The sequence below is a fragment of the Chiloscyllium plagiosum genome, unplaced genomic scaffold (assembly GCF_037043375.1).
Source record: "Chiloscyllium plagiosum isolate Xiang-an unplaced genomic scaffold, Cpla_swu_hap1 HiC_scaffold_18, whole genome shotgun sequence".
NCBI classification, from domain to species: domain Eukaryota; kingdom Metazoa; phylum Chordata; class Chondrichthyes; order Orectolobiformes; family Hemiscylliidae; genus Chiloscyllium; species Chiloscyllium plagiosum.
In genome coordinates, this window is record NW_028270156.1 from 65,349,017 (window position 1) to 65,363,627 (window position 14,611).

The 14,611-nt window shown below is 40.5% G+C and overlaps 1 protein-coding gene across 5 annotated transcripts in view; it reads left to right on the forward strand.

Annotated features, from left to right (window-relative positions):
- Positions 1-14,611, forward strand: part of ambra1a (autophagy and beclin 1 regulator 1a) — a 390,498-nt gene that overhangs the window by 53,155 nt on the left and 322,732 nt on the right. For all 5 annotated transcript variants that reach the window (XM_043706209.2, XM_087996752.1, XM_043706210.2 and 2 more), the window contains exon 7: positions 147-1,612. In XM_043706209.2, the coding sequence (XP_043562144.1) occupies positions 147-1,612 (1,466 nt within the window). The remainder of the gene's footprint in view (positions 1-146; positions 1,613-14,611) is intronic.

Here is a 14,611-nt window from a genome sequence, read left to right on the forward strand (position 1 = left end):
TTACAGTAATTGCAAAGGGTATTTACTGTATATTTCAAAACTTTAAACTTGTTTTATATGGTTAATTCTATATTTTTCTTTTATTTTGTATGCAGATTTTATTGTATTCTGCAGATTTATGTATTGTTTTCTTTCCCTCCTCCTAGAATGATGATGATGGCGAAGTTCCATTGGATAATGTTGACACAGCGCAATATCGTCAGCGATCATTTCTCCAGTCACAGCCTGTCCGTAGAACTCCACTGCTTCACAACTTTTTACATATGTTGTCCTCTCGGTCATCTGGTACAACGACAGGAGATCAGAGCCAGAGTGATGAGAGCACCTTGCCAGCAGGTGAAAGTGGTAGGACTTCAGTGTATGCTGTGCTTCGTGACCGCTTCAGCTACCCTGTTCAGGAGTGTGTTCACCACATGGGATTGGTTTGTTTTTGTAGCCGTTGTTCTGCCCTGAGGACATCATCATCCTCTTCTGTATCTGGTGAAGACAGTACTGCTTCTACATCCTCTGCAGCCACCACCTCAACATCTGCAAGGACTGAGCCTCGTATTCCTCCAGAAAGGCCCTCCTCTCAACCTGACCCTCGTATTCCTGACCGCCCATCTGCATTCAGTACTGTAAACTATGAGACCTCTGGCAACTCTCTCCGAAATTTATCTGCAGCCACTAGCAGGAGGGGCTTATTAGGTCACACAGCATACCATTCAGCAGGACTGCAACAATCTAACACCACCCCAGGGTATAGGGAACAGAATTCAAGGTTAAGTGGTTCTGATTGGACAAGAACAATGCTGAACATATCTCCAAGGTCAGAGTTGGAAAGCATGCCACCCCCGAGAACTAGTGCATCATCCGTGAGCTTGCTTTCAGTGCTGAGACAGCAGGAGACAAACGCTCAACCTGTTTACACATTAGCCTCTGAGGGGAGCAATGTCTTGAGTCCCGGCACAAGCAGTAGTGGTAACACTGGTGTCAACAGCAGCACAGGTGAAGAGAGATCGAACAGCCAGCCGTCTGTCAGAAATGTGCTCCAGTGCAACCTGAACCGCTATTTCATGGAGATGGACAACTTCCAGGACGTGGATCAGCGAGTTGGTGGCGAGTCTAATCAATCCCAACAGGTGCAGGAGATCCTAAACAACAACATAGAACCTAATAGGGCTGGGCCATCACAGCAAAACAGTGAGAACACTTCCAATTCATCAGGTGGACATCTTAGCCGCTGCAGAGCCTGCCATAACCTTTTGACTTTTAACCATGACACTCAGCGATGGGAGCGGACCACACAGCTTTTTTCATCCAATGAGAGCAGCTCTTGGCATGTGCCAAACAATTATGAACCACTAGGGCAGGGTAGCAGCCATTCACCAACCCCACCAAGTAGAGGGATCATGGGTAGGGCTCATGGATTGAGTGGCTCAGAAGGCAGATTTGCCCGCCACAGCTCTGGCCAGCAAGGGGAACGTACAATGGGTCTAACATTTAACAATGAGACAGGACACTGGGAACGTGTGTATAGTCAACCAACATCAAACAGAATGTCGAATGTTTCACAAGAGGCCTTAAACCAAGAAATGCCTGAAGAAAACTCAGAAGAAAACTTGCTGAGAAGGTAATTCTTGGTTTCAAAAATGTTTAAGCTAAAAATGATCAGCTGTTCAAATGTGTACTAATGTAAAGGAAAATAAATTGACTACAGGAAGTTACACATGACCAAGTCATATTAATAGTATGCATATTTCGCATTCACTTATGAGTATACGTACATTAAATATGTGATTGATAGTAATAAGCTCTCTGTAACCTTGAAGTTATTGCATCCTGTTTAATGTTTAATTTGTTGATGCTTAGTTAAATTATTCGCCAATATTAAGTTGGGCTGAGTACAGGATGGCCCACGTTTGAAATTGTCATCTTGACTTCAGTTGCAGCTGCAGAGTGCATTGGACTGATAGCAATTGCATGGTTATGAATCGAGGCCTTGATTATGAATTAGTTGATGGATGGCAGCTGTCATACTGTGACATGTCGTGATTGCAGGGCTGGGTCATTCATTTCACTGCTCTGTCTTATTGAAAGCTAAAAACCTTTGTGTTTATCACTGCTGGCTGACCAGCCATTGAGAAGTTATTGTGAAGTGCATCGATATTTAAAATTGCCCGCAATAAGAATAGAGCCTTATAGATATGAGACACACAAAGGACTTTAATTATAGCAAATAAGGAATGTTTCTGTAGCAACCTTTTTGAGTCAAGATGTTTGAAGCTGTTAGTTTAGTTTGTTATCCTGTCTTATCTCTCTTGGGTGAACAGCATGTCAATAATCACACTGGAACTTCTATATACTGCAACAAAAGAATCAGAAAATTCTAACCTGAAACTTACACATCACTAGCTTCCTGAGTGGCTGAAGTTCACAGCCGGTCATGCAGGATATTTGAAATTTCCTAACGTAACACTGTTTGTTTGCTAATTTTACACAGCCAAGGGCATTCGAAGCCAATCATGCGGGTGTCACCCATTTAATGAGCATTTCTTTTTTTTCCCCCTTTTCTGCCTTGCAGGATAGTATCTCTGCATAAACTACAGCGTTAACATTCCACGCTGCAGTACCTAATACAGTGACCTGAACGTTTACAAAGCTTAATGGCGGTCTCTGTGAATCTGTTGGTTTTGCATTTAGGGAGGGGTTAGGTGTCTCTCTTTTTAAATTCACAGCAAGCTTCTTTATTTAGTCTTGTTTGCTTTAAATATATTAGTTTGATTCATGATATGATGGAACACAAGTCGAGAATGCGTAAGAGTGTTTTGTTACCTTATTGCTGACATGATCTGGATTTTAATTGTTTTATTCAGCTTATATTTTACTCATGAAAAAGGGGAGTCTCTTGAGTTTGAAAAACCTGTGTAAATTCAGGTAAAGTCAGTTTGTAAAAAGTCGATTTTTATTTTGTACATCTCTGAACCAGTACAAAGCAAGCAGACTAATGAGACATGTGGTTGGTTTGTCTTTAACCTCACGTACCTGACCTTTCTTCACATCCTTTGATAACTTTAAGAAACAAATTCTGACTGATGTTGGACTGGAAACTTTTAATTGACTCAACATTATCAGTCTTTCAGGAAGAGTTCCAGATTTCCACTATACTATGTGCAAAAAAAAGTAAATTTCTGTTTAAGTCAGCTGGTATGTTCTTAAAGCTTGTGTGCTTTGTTGTCCTGGGTTTCATCAGTACAGAATGAAATCTACTCTATCAAACCTATCATCATGTTTTAAAAGATATTTCAGTTGGGTCATGCCTAAACCTTCTGGGCGTAAGAACGCAAACTAAGTTTATCCAATCTATTATTTTAACCCTATAACTATCATTTTAATAAAGAGTATTGTACCTCATCTGAAAAAAAGGTTACTTGAAGTAGATTGGTTGTGCTGGTAAAATGAAATGTAAATATAAGTATATTACATGTATTAGCTTTGGATGGTATTACTGAAATATATATCAGATGCTGGAGAAGTTAGCTTTATTCGTTTATTAAATATTATTTTGTCCCCTATCCCATGGTCCAGTCAATGGGCAGTGGTAGGGTTCAAGATTTCTCACTTTTCCTTCACTGACAACCTTGATCAATTTTACCTTCTCCCTATCCCTACCCGAACATCTTTTTAATTCAAACAGTTCGACAAAAGCGAGGCTGCAACATAAACAAGGCTAAACATTGCACAGAGTAGATTCAGTCTTCTGGGTTAATTGGGATGATGCTGAGATTTTAGTTTTGACCCTGAACAAATTCCCAGTCAAATTCGTAGTAGCTTCTTAGCCAAGGGCTATTGACCAGTTTTATTTTGGAGGGAGAAAGTCTTTCTCCTCTCGTGTACCTTAAGGCACATTTGCCAATTGTAATCAAATGAGGTGGAAATATAAAATTTAATGCTAGTACTGTATATCAAGGAAATGAGCTAAATTGTGACAAATGGATTTCAATATAGGAAAATCTTAGTGAAATAACTCCTCAGAGGCAGGTATCCCATCACTAAGTCACCCTTTATTTGCACATGAACAGTTCTTGAATTCAGTACTGCCTCTTTAGAATCAGTTCTCAATGTGTCAGTATCTCTGCCATGCCTATTTTTACTTGTCAGCCAGAACTCCCTGATTGGGGCTGTTAATCTGTTCTAATCAAGGAACTCCTATTCCATGAGCTCTATCTTGCTGATCATGTGATAATCACTACATCGCTCCCTCTCTGAGTCCAAGAACATAGGCATGGGGTCAGGTTCCTCTGACTCCATATCTGATATGGGTGACATGTAGTATATGGGAGCTCACCTCTTACGCTAGAAGCGCCTCGCTATAATCTCTCTCTCTCTCTCTCTCTTCTGTTAGCAAATTTGTTGAGGTGGCTACATCAATCATGTCTCTCTCTAATTCTGAGGACTCACCAGGATTTGACAGAGGAGGTGAACCCACTGGTTCCGACAGCTGTTCCAACTGTTTCGAAGGACAGGGCATGTTTTGCTCCCACATCTACGAATTCATGGCTTTTGTGTGGTCCTCATCTTTGTTCAAGATCGTTGCACCTATCTGAACTTTATACGTCACTGATCCTGACCTCACATTGACTATGCCTATTACCCATTTCCATGGTTCTTACACCAAATTTCATCCCCTGTAACAAATGGGTTCTCTCACACTAGGTGGAGTCTTGCGTCCGGTACGTGACTCCAAATGAAGCGCAGAAGGCTGCACAGGGAAATGTGCATGTAGTTCATGAGATATGTCTGTAGATTTCTTACAAGTTCTTTATTTGGCCTAACATCAACATTGCCATAGTTATGATTTTTCCCAAAGTGCAAAGACTCTTTTGAGTAAAAACCAAAAGAACTGCGAATGTTGTAAATCCGGAACAAAAACAAATGGCTGGAAAAGCTGAGAGATCTAGCAGCATTTGTGAAGAGGAATCGGCGATAATGTTTTGGGTATGGTGACCCGAGGAAGGGTCACTGGACCTGAAGCACAGATTCTTTTGAGTCTTTACTTGTTCCAACCAAACTTTAACTATTGAGGTTTTGCAGCTGAAGCATGCTGAGGTCTGGGTTGTGTAATACAAATTCTGAGTATTTTACTGCAAGATGAACGAACACAAAAACTCTTGTGTCAGTATGTTCAGAAAGACAGCTTGATGTGAAACTCATTTGTTTTATGTGAAATTTATGGGAATGGGACATGGCAAAAGTGTGAGAGTTCTTTTGCTAGGAATTATACCTTGGATATTCCGTTTATAGTCAGACGGTTGTCAGAAGTTCAGCAACTTTGATCATGAACTAATTCCAACATTTGCAATGGCACTGATTCAGCTTTGTATGACTGATTGATTAATTTACAACTAATTTCAGAGTTCATCGGATATAAACGTCAAATGTCTTTTTAAAAAAAAAATTAATAGACTCACATGACTGAGTAATGTACCTATCAATGAAAATCTCCTCTATGTACTTGAGTGAGAGCTTCAAATAAATTTGATCTCTAAAGTGTTTTGAAGTAAACTATTATGAGTGTGCATGCAGTGGCCCAGATTCTCAAAAGTGGCACAAGTGTGATTCAGGCTTATGCCCGAAAAGTCGATTCTCCTGCTCCTCAGATGCTACCTGGCCTGCTGTGTTTTTCCAGCACCACATTTTTCAACTCTGGTCTCCAGCATCTGCAGTCCTCACTTTCTCCTTTTTCACAAGTGTAATCTTCCATTGCAATGCTTTATCTCTTGCAGTTTTAAATGTTTTTATACAATGCCTTTTTGTTGTCTACAATGTCACTTGTATAGATTATTTTGGTCTGCGGCACGGTGGCTCAGTGGTTAGCATTGTTGCCTCACAACACCAGGGACCCGGGTTTGAATCTAGCCTTGGGTGACTGTCTGTGTGGAGTTTGCATACTCTCCCCATGTCTGCATGGGTATCCTCCAGGTGCCCCGGTTCTTCCTACAATCTAACAATTGTGCTGTTTAGGTGAATTGGCAATGCTAAATTGCTTATAGTATTCAAAGATATGTTGGTTAGGTGCATTAGTCAGGGGCAAGTGTAGAGTAATAGGGGAGGGGAATGGGTCTGGGTAGGTTACTATTCGGAGGGTTGTTGTGGACTTGTTGGGCCAAATGGCCTGTTTCCAAACTGTAGAGATTCTAAGATTCTACTTAGATTATTTAGTTTTACTTTGCTTTTGTGATCAGTTCCATTTCTGTTCAGAGTTCAGTTTTCATTAGTCAAAACCACTCTCATTGTTTAAATCATGTTTACTTTAAGAAGATAAACCCAAAATGTAGGGCCCCTTCAAATTTCAGTTGCGTGTACATCATTGCTAGGATTAGCATTTTGTTCTCTCATAAAAAGAGGTCATCGACATAGAGATGCATGGCACGGAAACAGACCCTTCAGTCCAACTCGTCCATGCCGACCAGATATCCCAACCCAATCTAGTTCCACCTGCCAGTACCTGGCCCACATTCCTCCAAACCTTTCCTATTCATATACTCATCCAGATGCCTTTTAAATGTTGCATTTATGGTGAATATCTGGAAGTATTTTATAGGCTACAATCTAATCCAGGAGTCAAATTACCAAATGTGGAATGTATTTTATCTATGTGTACTTTTCTAATGGATATGTTTTGTTGGGTGGAACCTGTCCCTGTCAATGGCATATGAGATGCCAGATGAGAGAACTAGAGCATTTAACATGCCAAGGAACAAGGAGGTCATACTCCTGGACTCTACTCTGCCATTCAGTTTCTCAACTTCTACATTTAAACCATTGCTCTGAAGATGTTAGTTATGTTGGAATGATTTCTGTTAATTATCCACGAGATTTTAGTTTCAACACCTTTTGCACAGGAAATATTTTTGTTTTAGAATGTGACAAACGCCAGAACTAAAGAATATTTTTAATCATGGACTGCCATTTGGCACTTGGCTAGGTAGCTCAGAAACCTGTAGGCTTTGCGTTGCATCACTGAGTGAAAAATTTAATACCCTTGATCAGACACCACACTCTACCTCATTCCTAGATGTCCATTTATCCCTATACAAAGCATAACAATCACTCAATTGAGCTACTGCCGCCTAATGTTTTCCATTCAAACCTTCATGTGTTATCCCAACCCCATTCTGCACATTCCATTCGTCTCCAGGGCAATGCTGATGTTGGGTCCCTCGCTCTCATATTCTCGAACTTGGCTCGGAATCTCATTTTATTCAATGCTTACGGTGGCTTGTCATCCAAAAAAAAAAACTTTAGCTCCTAAATTAAAGAATAAATAAGAATAATGTGATTTACATTTAATACTAAGCTTTCATATGATGGAAAAGCTGTGTAATGGTGTGTCTCGTGTGGCTGTCCATTCAATGGCCCTCTGATGGGTCGTGTGGAGAAATAAGGTACCGCCAAGAGCACACCTCATTGTGTAGGTTGATGGTCTATGACTTTTGATCACAATCACACTTTTGGTCATCCTTTACATTCCAGTTGCAGAGTGGTGGCTTGTGTGAATTCAGTTGAGTGCTGTATTGAATGAGGTTAACACTAAGGATCTCTGCTGCTGGTCATTGGTCAGTTGTTGGTTCTTTAACACTGCATGCCTTCCATGATTCTGCCTGGTTGGTTGATACATGCTATGGGCATATTGGTAGCTCTTTCCCAGAATGATTGCTGTGACCTTGAAAGCATTCTTGTTTTTTTTTAAAAACCTTTACGTATGACCTTTTTCTATCTCTTGAAGTATAATGGTATTGTGATAAATGGTGGGTAGGGCAATGTGGGATAACACTGGAAGCCACTCAGAATGGTTTTAAGTACTTCTGACACCATTCTCATGGTATTGTTTAGCTACATACTGTGATGTCTTTATTGTGGTTGAGGAGCCATAGGAAGAGCATTCTGTACCAGAGTAAACTGGAGACACTGTCGAAGTGTGCATGATGTATCAGTTTCAGTTTATTTAGTGTATCTGGTATTGAATATATGGAGTTGGGGGCAGCCTGCTTTCATTTTAAATTTTTTTTTGTCAGCCTCAGTTGCTATTTTCCAAATATCTGATGCACAAGGATATCGATTTCTCACTGCATTATGCTATATTAGCTTTGGCTTCTGGCCTGTTCGTTTAGTCACATTGGTAGTTAATGTGTTGGGTGATTCAGTCACAACCAAGCCTAAGTTCACAGGATGCCCTCAGAAGCATAAATTGAACAGGCGTTGATGGATAGAAATGAAGGTTGCCTTGATTTATCCTACTCAAAGAATGGAACTTTGTTCCCTTTGATCATTAATACCACTATTCATGTTAAAGAAACTGTGTACAATGAGAAAGATATCTTCAGTTTTGACTTTGAAACTTTGTTGAATAGCTCGGTAGTGATACCCAAATGTCTCACTGTATTTATCCTCCAGTTCTCTTTACTCACCACTAGAAGGCACTTGCAAGCAATCCAGTACTGAAATGTCAAGCTTCTGTTTTTTTTAATAAAGCTGTCTCAATGCACCAGTTGTCCAGAATGGATAGGCTGCCATTGTCTGGTGTGGTGTCTATTTGACACCTCAAACTACTGCCAATTGGTGCAAGCTGACAACTTTGAGCTAAAGAATAACATTTGGCTGGATGATTGGCGTATTCCTTTAGCTTTGAAGTTCTGAACGTGCAGCGAGTTAAACATTGTTCACACACAATGTTTCTTAATCAGGTGGCAGTATTTTGAAGGTGAACAGGAGCCAATATTTGGTCCCTAATTAAGAACAGGTTGTCAGTTGATCATATTGCTCTTATAGGAGCTTGCTGTAGAGACAAAAAAAAACTGCAGATGCTGGAATCCAAGGTAGACAAGCAGGAGGCTGGAAGAGCACGGCAAGCCAGGCAGCATCAGGAGGTGGAGAAGTCAATGTTTTGGATGTAACCCTTCATGTTTCCTACATTTACACTGTAACTACATTTCATATAGACTCTATTGGCTTGGAAGTGCTTTGAGGTGGTCATACAAATCATTCTGTTTTAAACTGCAAGTGCGTTACCTGGAAATGCATTTAAGACCAAAAGGAACTGCAATTTCCATTCATGAAATTGGCTAAATGCATTTTCATTTTGGAATATGTATGTTCTGTAACTGTCTCCTAACTTATCCATGTGTCGTGAGCAGGAATAACGTGTGTTGCCTGCACCAGTTTTCTGTATAAACTTTCTCCAGATGGTGGTACTGTTGAGTTGTGCATCATTGTGAAAGCAGCAATTATCTTTACAACTACCTATTGAGGATATTTTTAAGATTAAATTTAATAAGTTTTTGAAATATGGGGAAATCCATTTCTGCCTGGAATTAGTTTTCGTCTTTTTAAAACAAGAAATTCAAAGATAAATCTTTCCCCTAACTCTGCTTACGACTGCAACCCTCCTCCAACAAAGTGGTTATTCTTTAAGTGAGCTTAAGCTGTGACTGGTGAGAGGCTGTTCAATTAAGTGAACAGTTAGACCTGCCTGTGTTCTCATTTAGTTTTCTTTTTGTTTCTGTCAGATTGTATGTGCCAGTGGGCATAGAGCCTCAATTTCTCTGTGCCCTCTTCTGTTCCCTTCTATCTCCAAAGCCTTCATGATATTAAGACCAATTGTAGTGCTCTGGATACTGACCTGCTTGAGATCAGGTACCTGACATTACCCAGCATTATATTTATCAGCTCAATAATCTCCAGGCTCCTCCATGTAATAGTTCGAGATTTCTATGGGATAATTTGGAAAGTACCAAGCTTGAGAAAGGATGAGATGAAAAATGCAAATCAGTCATTTTCAGATTAATTTAACATTTGTGATTTGTTTCTTTTGTGAACTGTATAGATATATACAGTTTTGTGTGGATGTAATCTTAATGGCCATTATATAAATATTTTCAGGATGAGGTACAGCAATGGTTTTTGCATGGGACAGTATCTGAGTAATGATGATCACAGCATAATTAAGTTTAAAGTTTAAATTTAAGTGTATTGAAAGGGTCAAGAATAATCAAAGGTGAAAAGATCCAAATTGAAGAGGAACTACTTCAATAATTTTGGAAAAGCAATCCAGCATAGGCAGATTGAAAATGATGGCTGGCCAAGCAAACAGTAATGAGCAATGGTGAATCTTCAAGATAGAGATGATGAGGTTTAAAAACCAAATATTTTCCCATAAGGAGGAAAATTAAAGAATCCAAACAGAGACCTTTTCAGAAGACAAAATAAAAATGCTTTATGAAGAATGTCAGATGCAGAATTCAGTTGAAAACTAAGCAGAATGAAGAAATGAACTGAAAAAGGCTTCTAAAGAAAAAGTCCTAAGGAAATAAATGAAGAGATTTACGGGTAACATGAAAGTGAATGCAAGAATGTTTTATGACAGCATGGAAAAGAATACCTCAAAGAATAGCAGAAAATGGGGGAGATACTAAATGAGTATTTTGCATCAGTATTTACTGTGGAAAAGGATATGGAAGATATAGACTGTAGGGAGATAGATGGTGACATCTTGCAAAATGTCCAGATTACAGAGGAGAAAGTGCTGGATGTCTTGAAACGCATAAAAGTGGATAAATTCCCAGGACCTGATCAGGTGTACCCTAGAACTATGTGGGAAGCTAGGGAAGTGATTGCTGGGCCTCTTGCTGAGATATTTGTATCATCGAAAGTCACAGGTGAAGTGCCGGAAGACTGGAGGTTGACTAATGTAGTGCCACTGTTTAAGAAAGTTGGTAAGGACAAGCCAGAGAACTATAGACCAGTAAGCCTAACGTCAGTGGTGGGCAAGTTGTTGGAGGGAATCCTGAGGGACAGGATGTACATGTATTTGAAAAGGCAAGGACTGATTAGGGATAGTCAACATAGTTTTGTGCGAGGGAAATTATGTCTCACAAACTTGATTGAGGTTTTTGAGGAAGTAACAAAGAGGATTGATGAGGGCAGAGCGGTAGATGTGATCTCTATGGACTTGAGTAAGGTGTTTGACAAGGTTCCCCATGGGAGACTGTTTGCGAGGTTAGATCTCATGGAATACAGGGAGAACTAGCCATTTGGATACAGAACTGGCTCAAAGGTGGGTGGTGGAGGGTTGTTTTTCCGACTGGAAGCCTGTGACTAGTGGAGTGCCACAAGGATTGGTGCTGGGTCCTCTACTTTTTGTCATTTACATAGATGATTTGGATGCGAACATAAGAGGTATAGTTAGTAAGTTTGCAGATGACACCAAAATTGGAGGTGTAATAGACAGTGAAGAGGGTTACCTCAGATTGCAACAGGATCTTGACCAGATGGAGTTTAATTCAGATAAATGCGAGGTGCTGCATTTTGGGAAAGCAAATCTTAGCAGGACTTATATACTTAATGGTAAGGTCCGAGGGAGTGTTGCTGAACAAAGAGACCTTGGAGTGCAGGTTCATAGCTCTTTGAAAATGGAGTTTGCAGAGAGATAGGATAGTGAAGAAGGCATTTGGTATGCTTTCCTTGGTTAGAGTATTGAGCACAGGAGTTGGGAGGTCATGTTGCGGCTGTACAGGACATTAGTTAGGTCACTGTTGGAATATTGCATGCAATTCTGGTCTCCTTCCTATCAAAAAGATGTTGTGAAACTTGAAGGGGTTCAAAAAAGATTTACAAGGATGTTGCCAGGGTTGGAGGATTTGAGTTATAGGGAGAGGCTGAACAGGCTGGGGCTGTTTTCCCTGGAGTGTCAGAGACTGAGGATTGACCTTATAGAGATTTACAAAATTATGAGGGGCATGGATAGGCTGGATAGGCTAAATAGGCAAAGTCTTTTCCCTGGGGTCGAGGGGTCCAGAACTAGAGTGCATAGGTTTAGGGTGAGAGGGGAAAGATATAAAAGAGACCAAAGGGGCAACTTTTTCACGCAGAGGGTGGTACATGTATGGAATGAGCTGCCAGAGGAAGTGGTGGAGGCTGGTACAATTGCAACATTTAAGAGGCATTTGGATGGCATGAACAGGAAGGATTTGGAGGGATATGGGCCAGGTGCTGGCCAGTGCGATTAATTAGGTTTGGATATCTGGTCAGCATGGACGGGTTGGACCGAGGTAAATTAGTGGCAAAAATCGGAAATCTTGTTGAGAGTGAGGGTCTAAATGAGATGCTTAGGTACTTCTATATTTCTTCACAGTAGAGAAGGATGAAGTTGATGTTGCAGTCGGGATGGGAATTGTTTCATTTAGATCACTTTCCAAATGACTTTTTAGCCTGTTTAGAAAAAGTTAGCTCCACAGCATAAATCCACATATAGATTAGATTACATTACATTACATTACACTGTGGAAACAGGCCCTTCGGCCCAACAAGTCCACACCGACCCACCGAAGCGCAACCCACCCATACCCCTAACCTAACACTACGGGCAATTTAGCATGGCCAATTCACCTGACCTGCACATCTTTGGACTGTGGGAGGAAACCGGAGCACCCGGAGGAAACCCACACAGACACGGGGAGAACGTACAAGCTCCACACAGTCTGTCGCCTGAGGCAGCAATTGAACCCGGGTCTCTGGCGCTGTGAGGCAACAGTGCTAACCACTATGCCACCGTGCCGCCCAATAGCTGCCTCTATTTTGAAATCTAAATCCGAGCATTGATCTTTTGTCTCAGATGATACCAGACTTGACCAATTTTGACACTGTGGTCCTTTTTATCCAGGTCCAGGTCATTTATGTCGAAAATGAAAGCATTAGTGTTAATATTAACCTTGTCAGAAACCCCATCCCAACTACACATTTTTCTCCCAGCAGAAAAACATCTGCTTTTCACTAGATGCATGAGGCTAATTGGTATGTGATTACTTGGCTTATGGCCTGCCACTTTCTGCAAAGAGGTGTGTAACATCTGCAATGAAGTGTGAATGGATAAAATGTTCTTACTACTGGATTTATGAAGAACAGCAGGAGAAGATAACAGAGATGGCATTCCCTAAAATTAACATGCTGTCTTGTTCTGCATCATGTTTTGCTGAGGGAAATATGTTGAGAAATCAGAAGGTCTGACCACAATTTTTTCAATTCTCCAGCATCATGGGAGTGCTGCCAGAGCACTGGAGGATTGCAGATTGCCAGGAGAAAAGTGTACAATTGGGAGGTGGGATGTGGGGGGGGGGGGGAGGGGAAGGTTTCTGTCACAGTTGATAGTAAGATTAAAACTAATGACTTTATGTAAAGAGTGTGACTTTTAATTTTTCTGTGTTTTAATTTGTAAACTGAAATGGGAAAATAAATGTTTTAAAAAATTAAGGATTGCAGAAGGATTACCACAGGTTTTTGAAAGTGTGTAACCTGATACTCATTATAGGTATTGTTCACACAGCTACTTTTTCATGAAGTAGAAGTTGCAACGTCGTCATTGTCGTCGTCATCATCATCCCCTATCCCTGCATTCCTCATAGCTAATCCAACTAACCTACACATCCCTGCATACTACACGACAATTTAGCATGGCCAATCCCCCTATCCATCTTAGGACTGTGGGAGAAAACCAGAGCACCCGGAGGAAACCCACATGGACACTGGGAGAACGTGCAAACTCCATATAGACAGTCACCCGAGGCTGGAATTGAACTTTGCGCTGTGAGGCAGCAGTGCTAGCCACCGTGCCACCCAGTAATAGGTGCATATGTGCTGGAGCCAAAGGTGATTGCACAAGTAGCTGATTGGTTTGTGGACTAGTGACCAGTTATTGATGAGGAAGGCCTTCTATCTGCCTACAATTATCTGATTGGTTCTTGGGTTTCCGAACAGCTTGGTGCTGTGAACAAGATAGAGAGAAGCCAGCAGATCTCCACAGGCTCAGGAGCTCTCTCTGTTCTTTTCAGTAAGAAACACTTTAATCCTGAAGAAAAACAGTTCACTTTATGTTCAACAGTCAAAAACATCTGGCAGAGGTAGACCAAGAAGCAATATTCTGACCAGCACAAGCATCATCGCAGCAGATCCTGTGAACAAAAACCACTGAGCTGCTGTCCTGGTATTTCCATCTGCTCATTACATACTCTTCTTTTTCCATTGTGTGTAAGGGAGAGTTCAGAAGGAGTTAGCATTTGAGCTAGTAAAATTATATATGCGGATTGTTCATAATTGTTTCCCTGTAGGTAGTAATAAATAATAATGCTTCTTAAGTCTGGAAGTCTGTATGAAAATCAGGTAATTTGGGAAATTATGCACTTTTAAAAATCCTTCGGTTTTCATGACAATGTTGGAAATAGCAGGGCTTGATTTCCAATGCCCTACTCCAATAAGGTATAACAGTAATTACGGTACATGAAATATTTGGCTTCTTTTAAAAAATGAGTTATTGATTGCAAAGTTATGCTAAGATTTTTTTTAAAAAAATGGTTGATCTTCAACTGGAGTACTGTTTCTAGTTATGGGGATTATCCATTAGAAAGTAGCCCAAGCTGTTGCAGAGGATATAGAATGAGTTTTATCGAGATGCTGGCAAGAATGACAGACACTGGTTATGAGGAAAGACTGGAGAAGCTGAGATTGTTTGTTTTCTTCAGAATAGAGAAAGTTAAGATGAAACCTATTTGAGATATGCAAAATTGGATTTTGAACGACT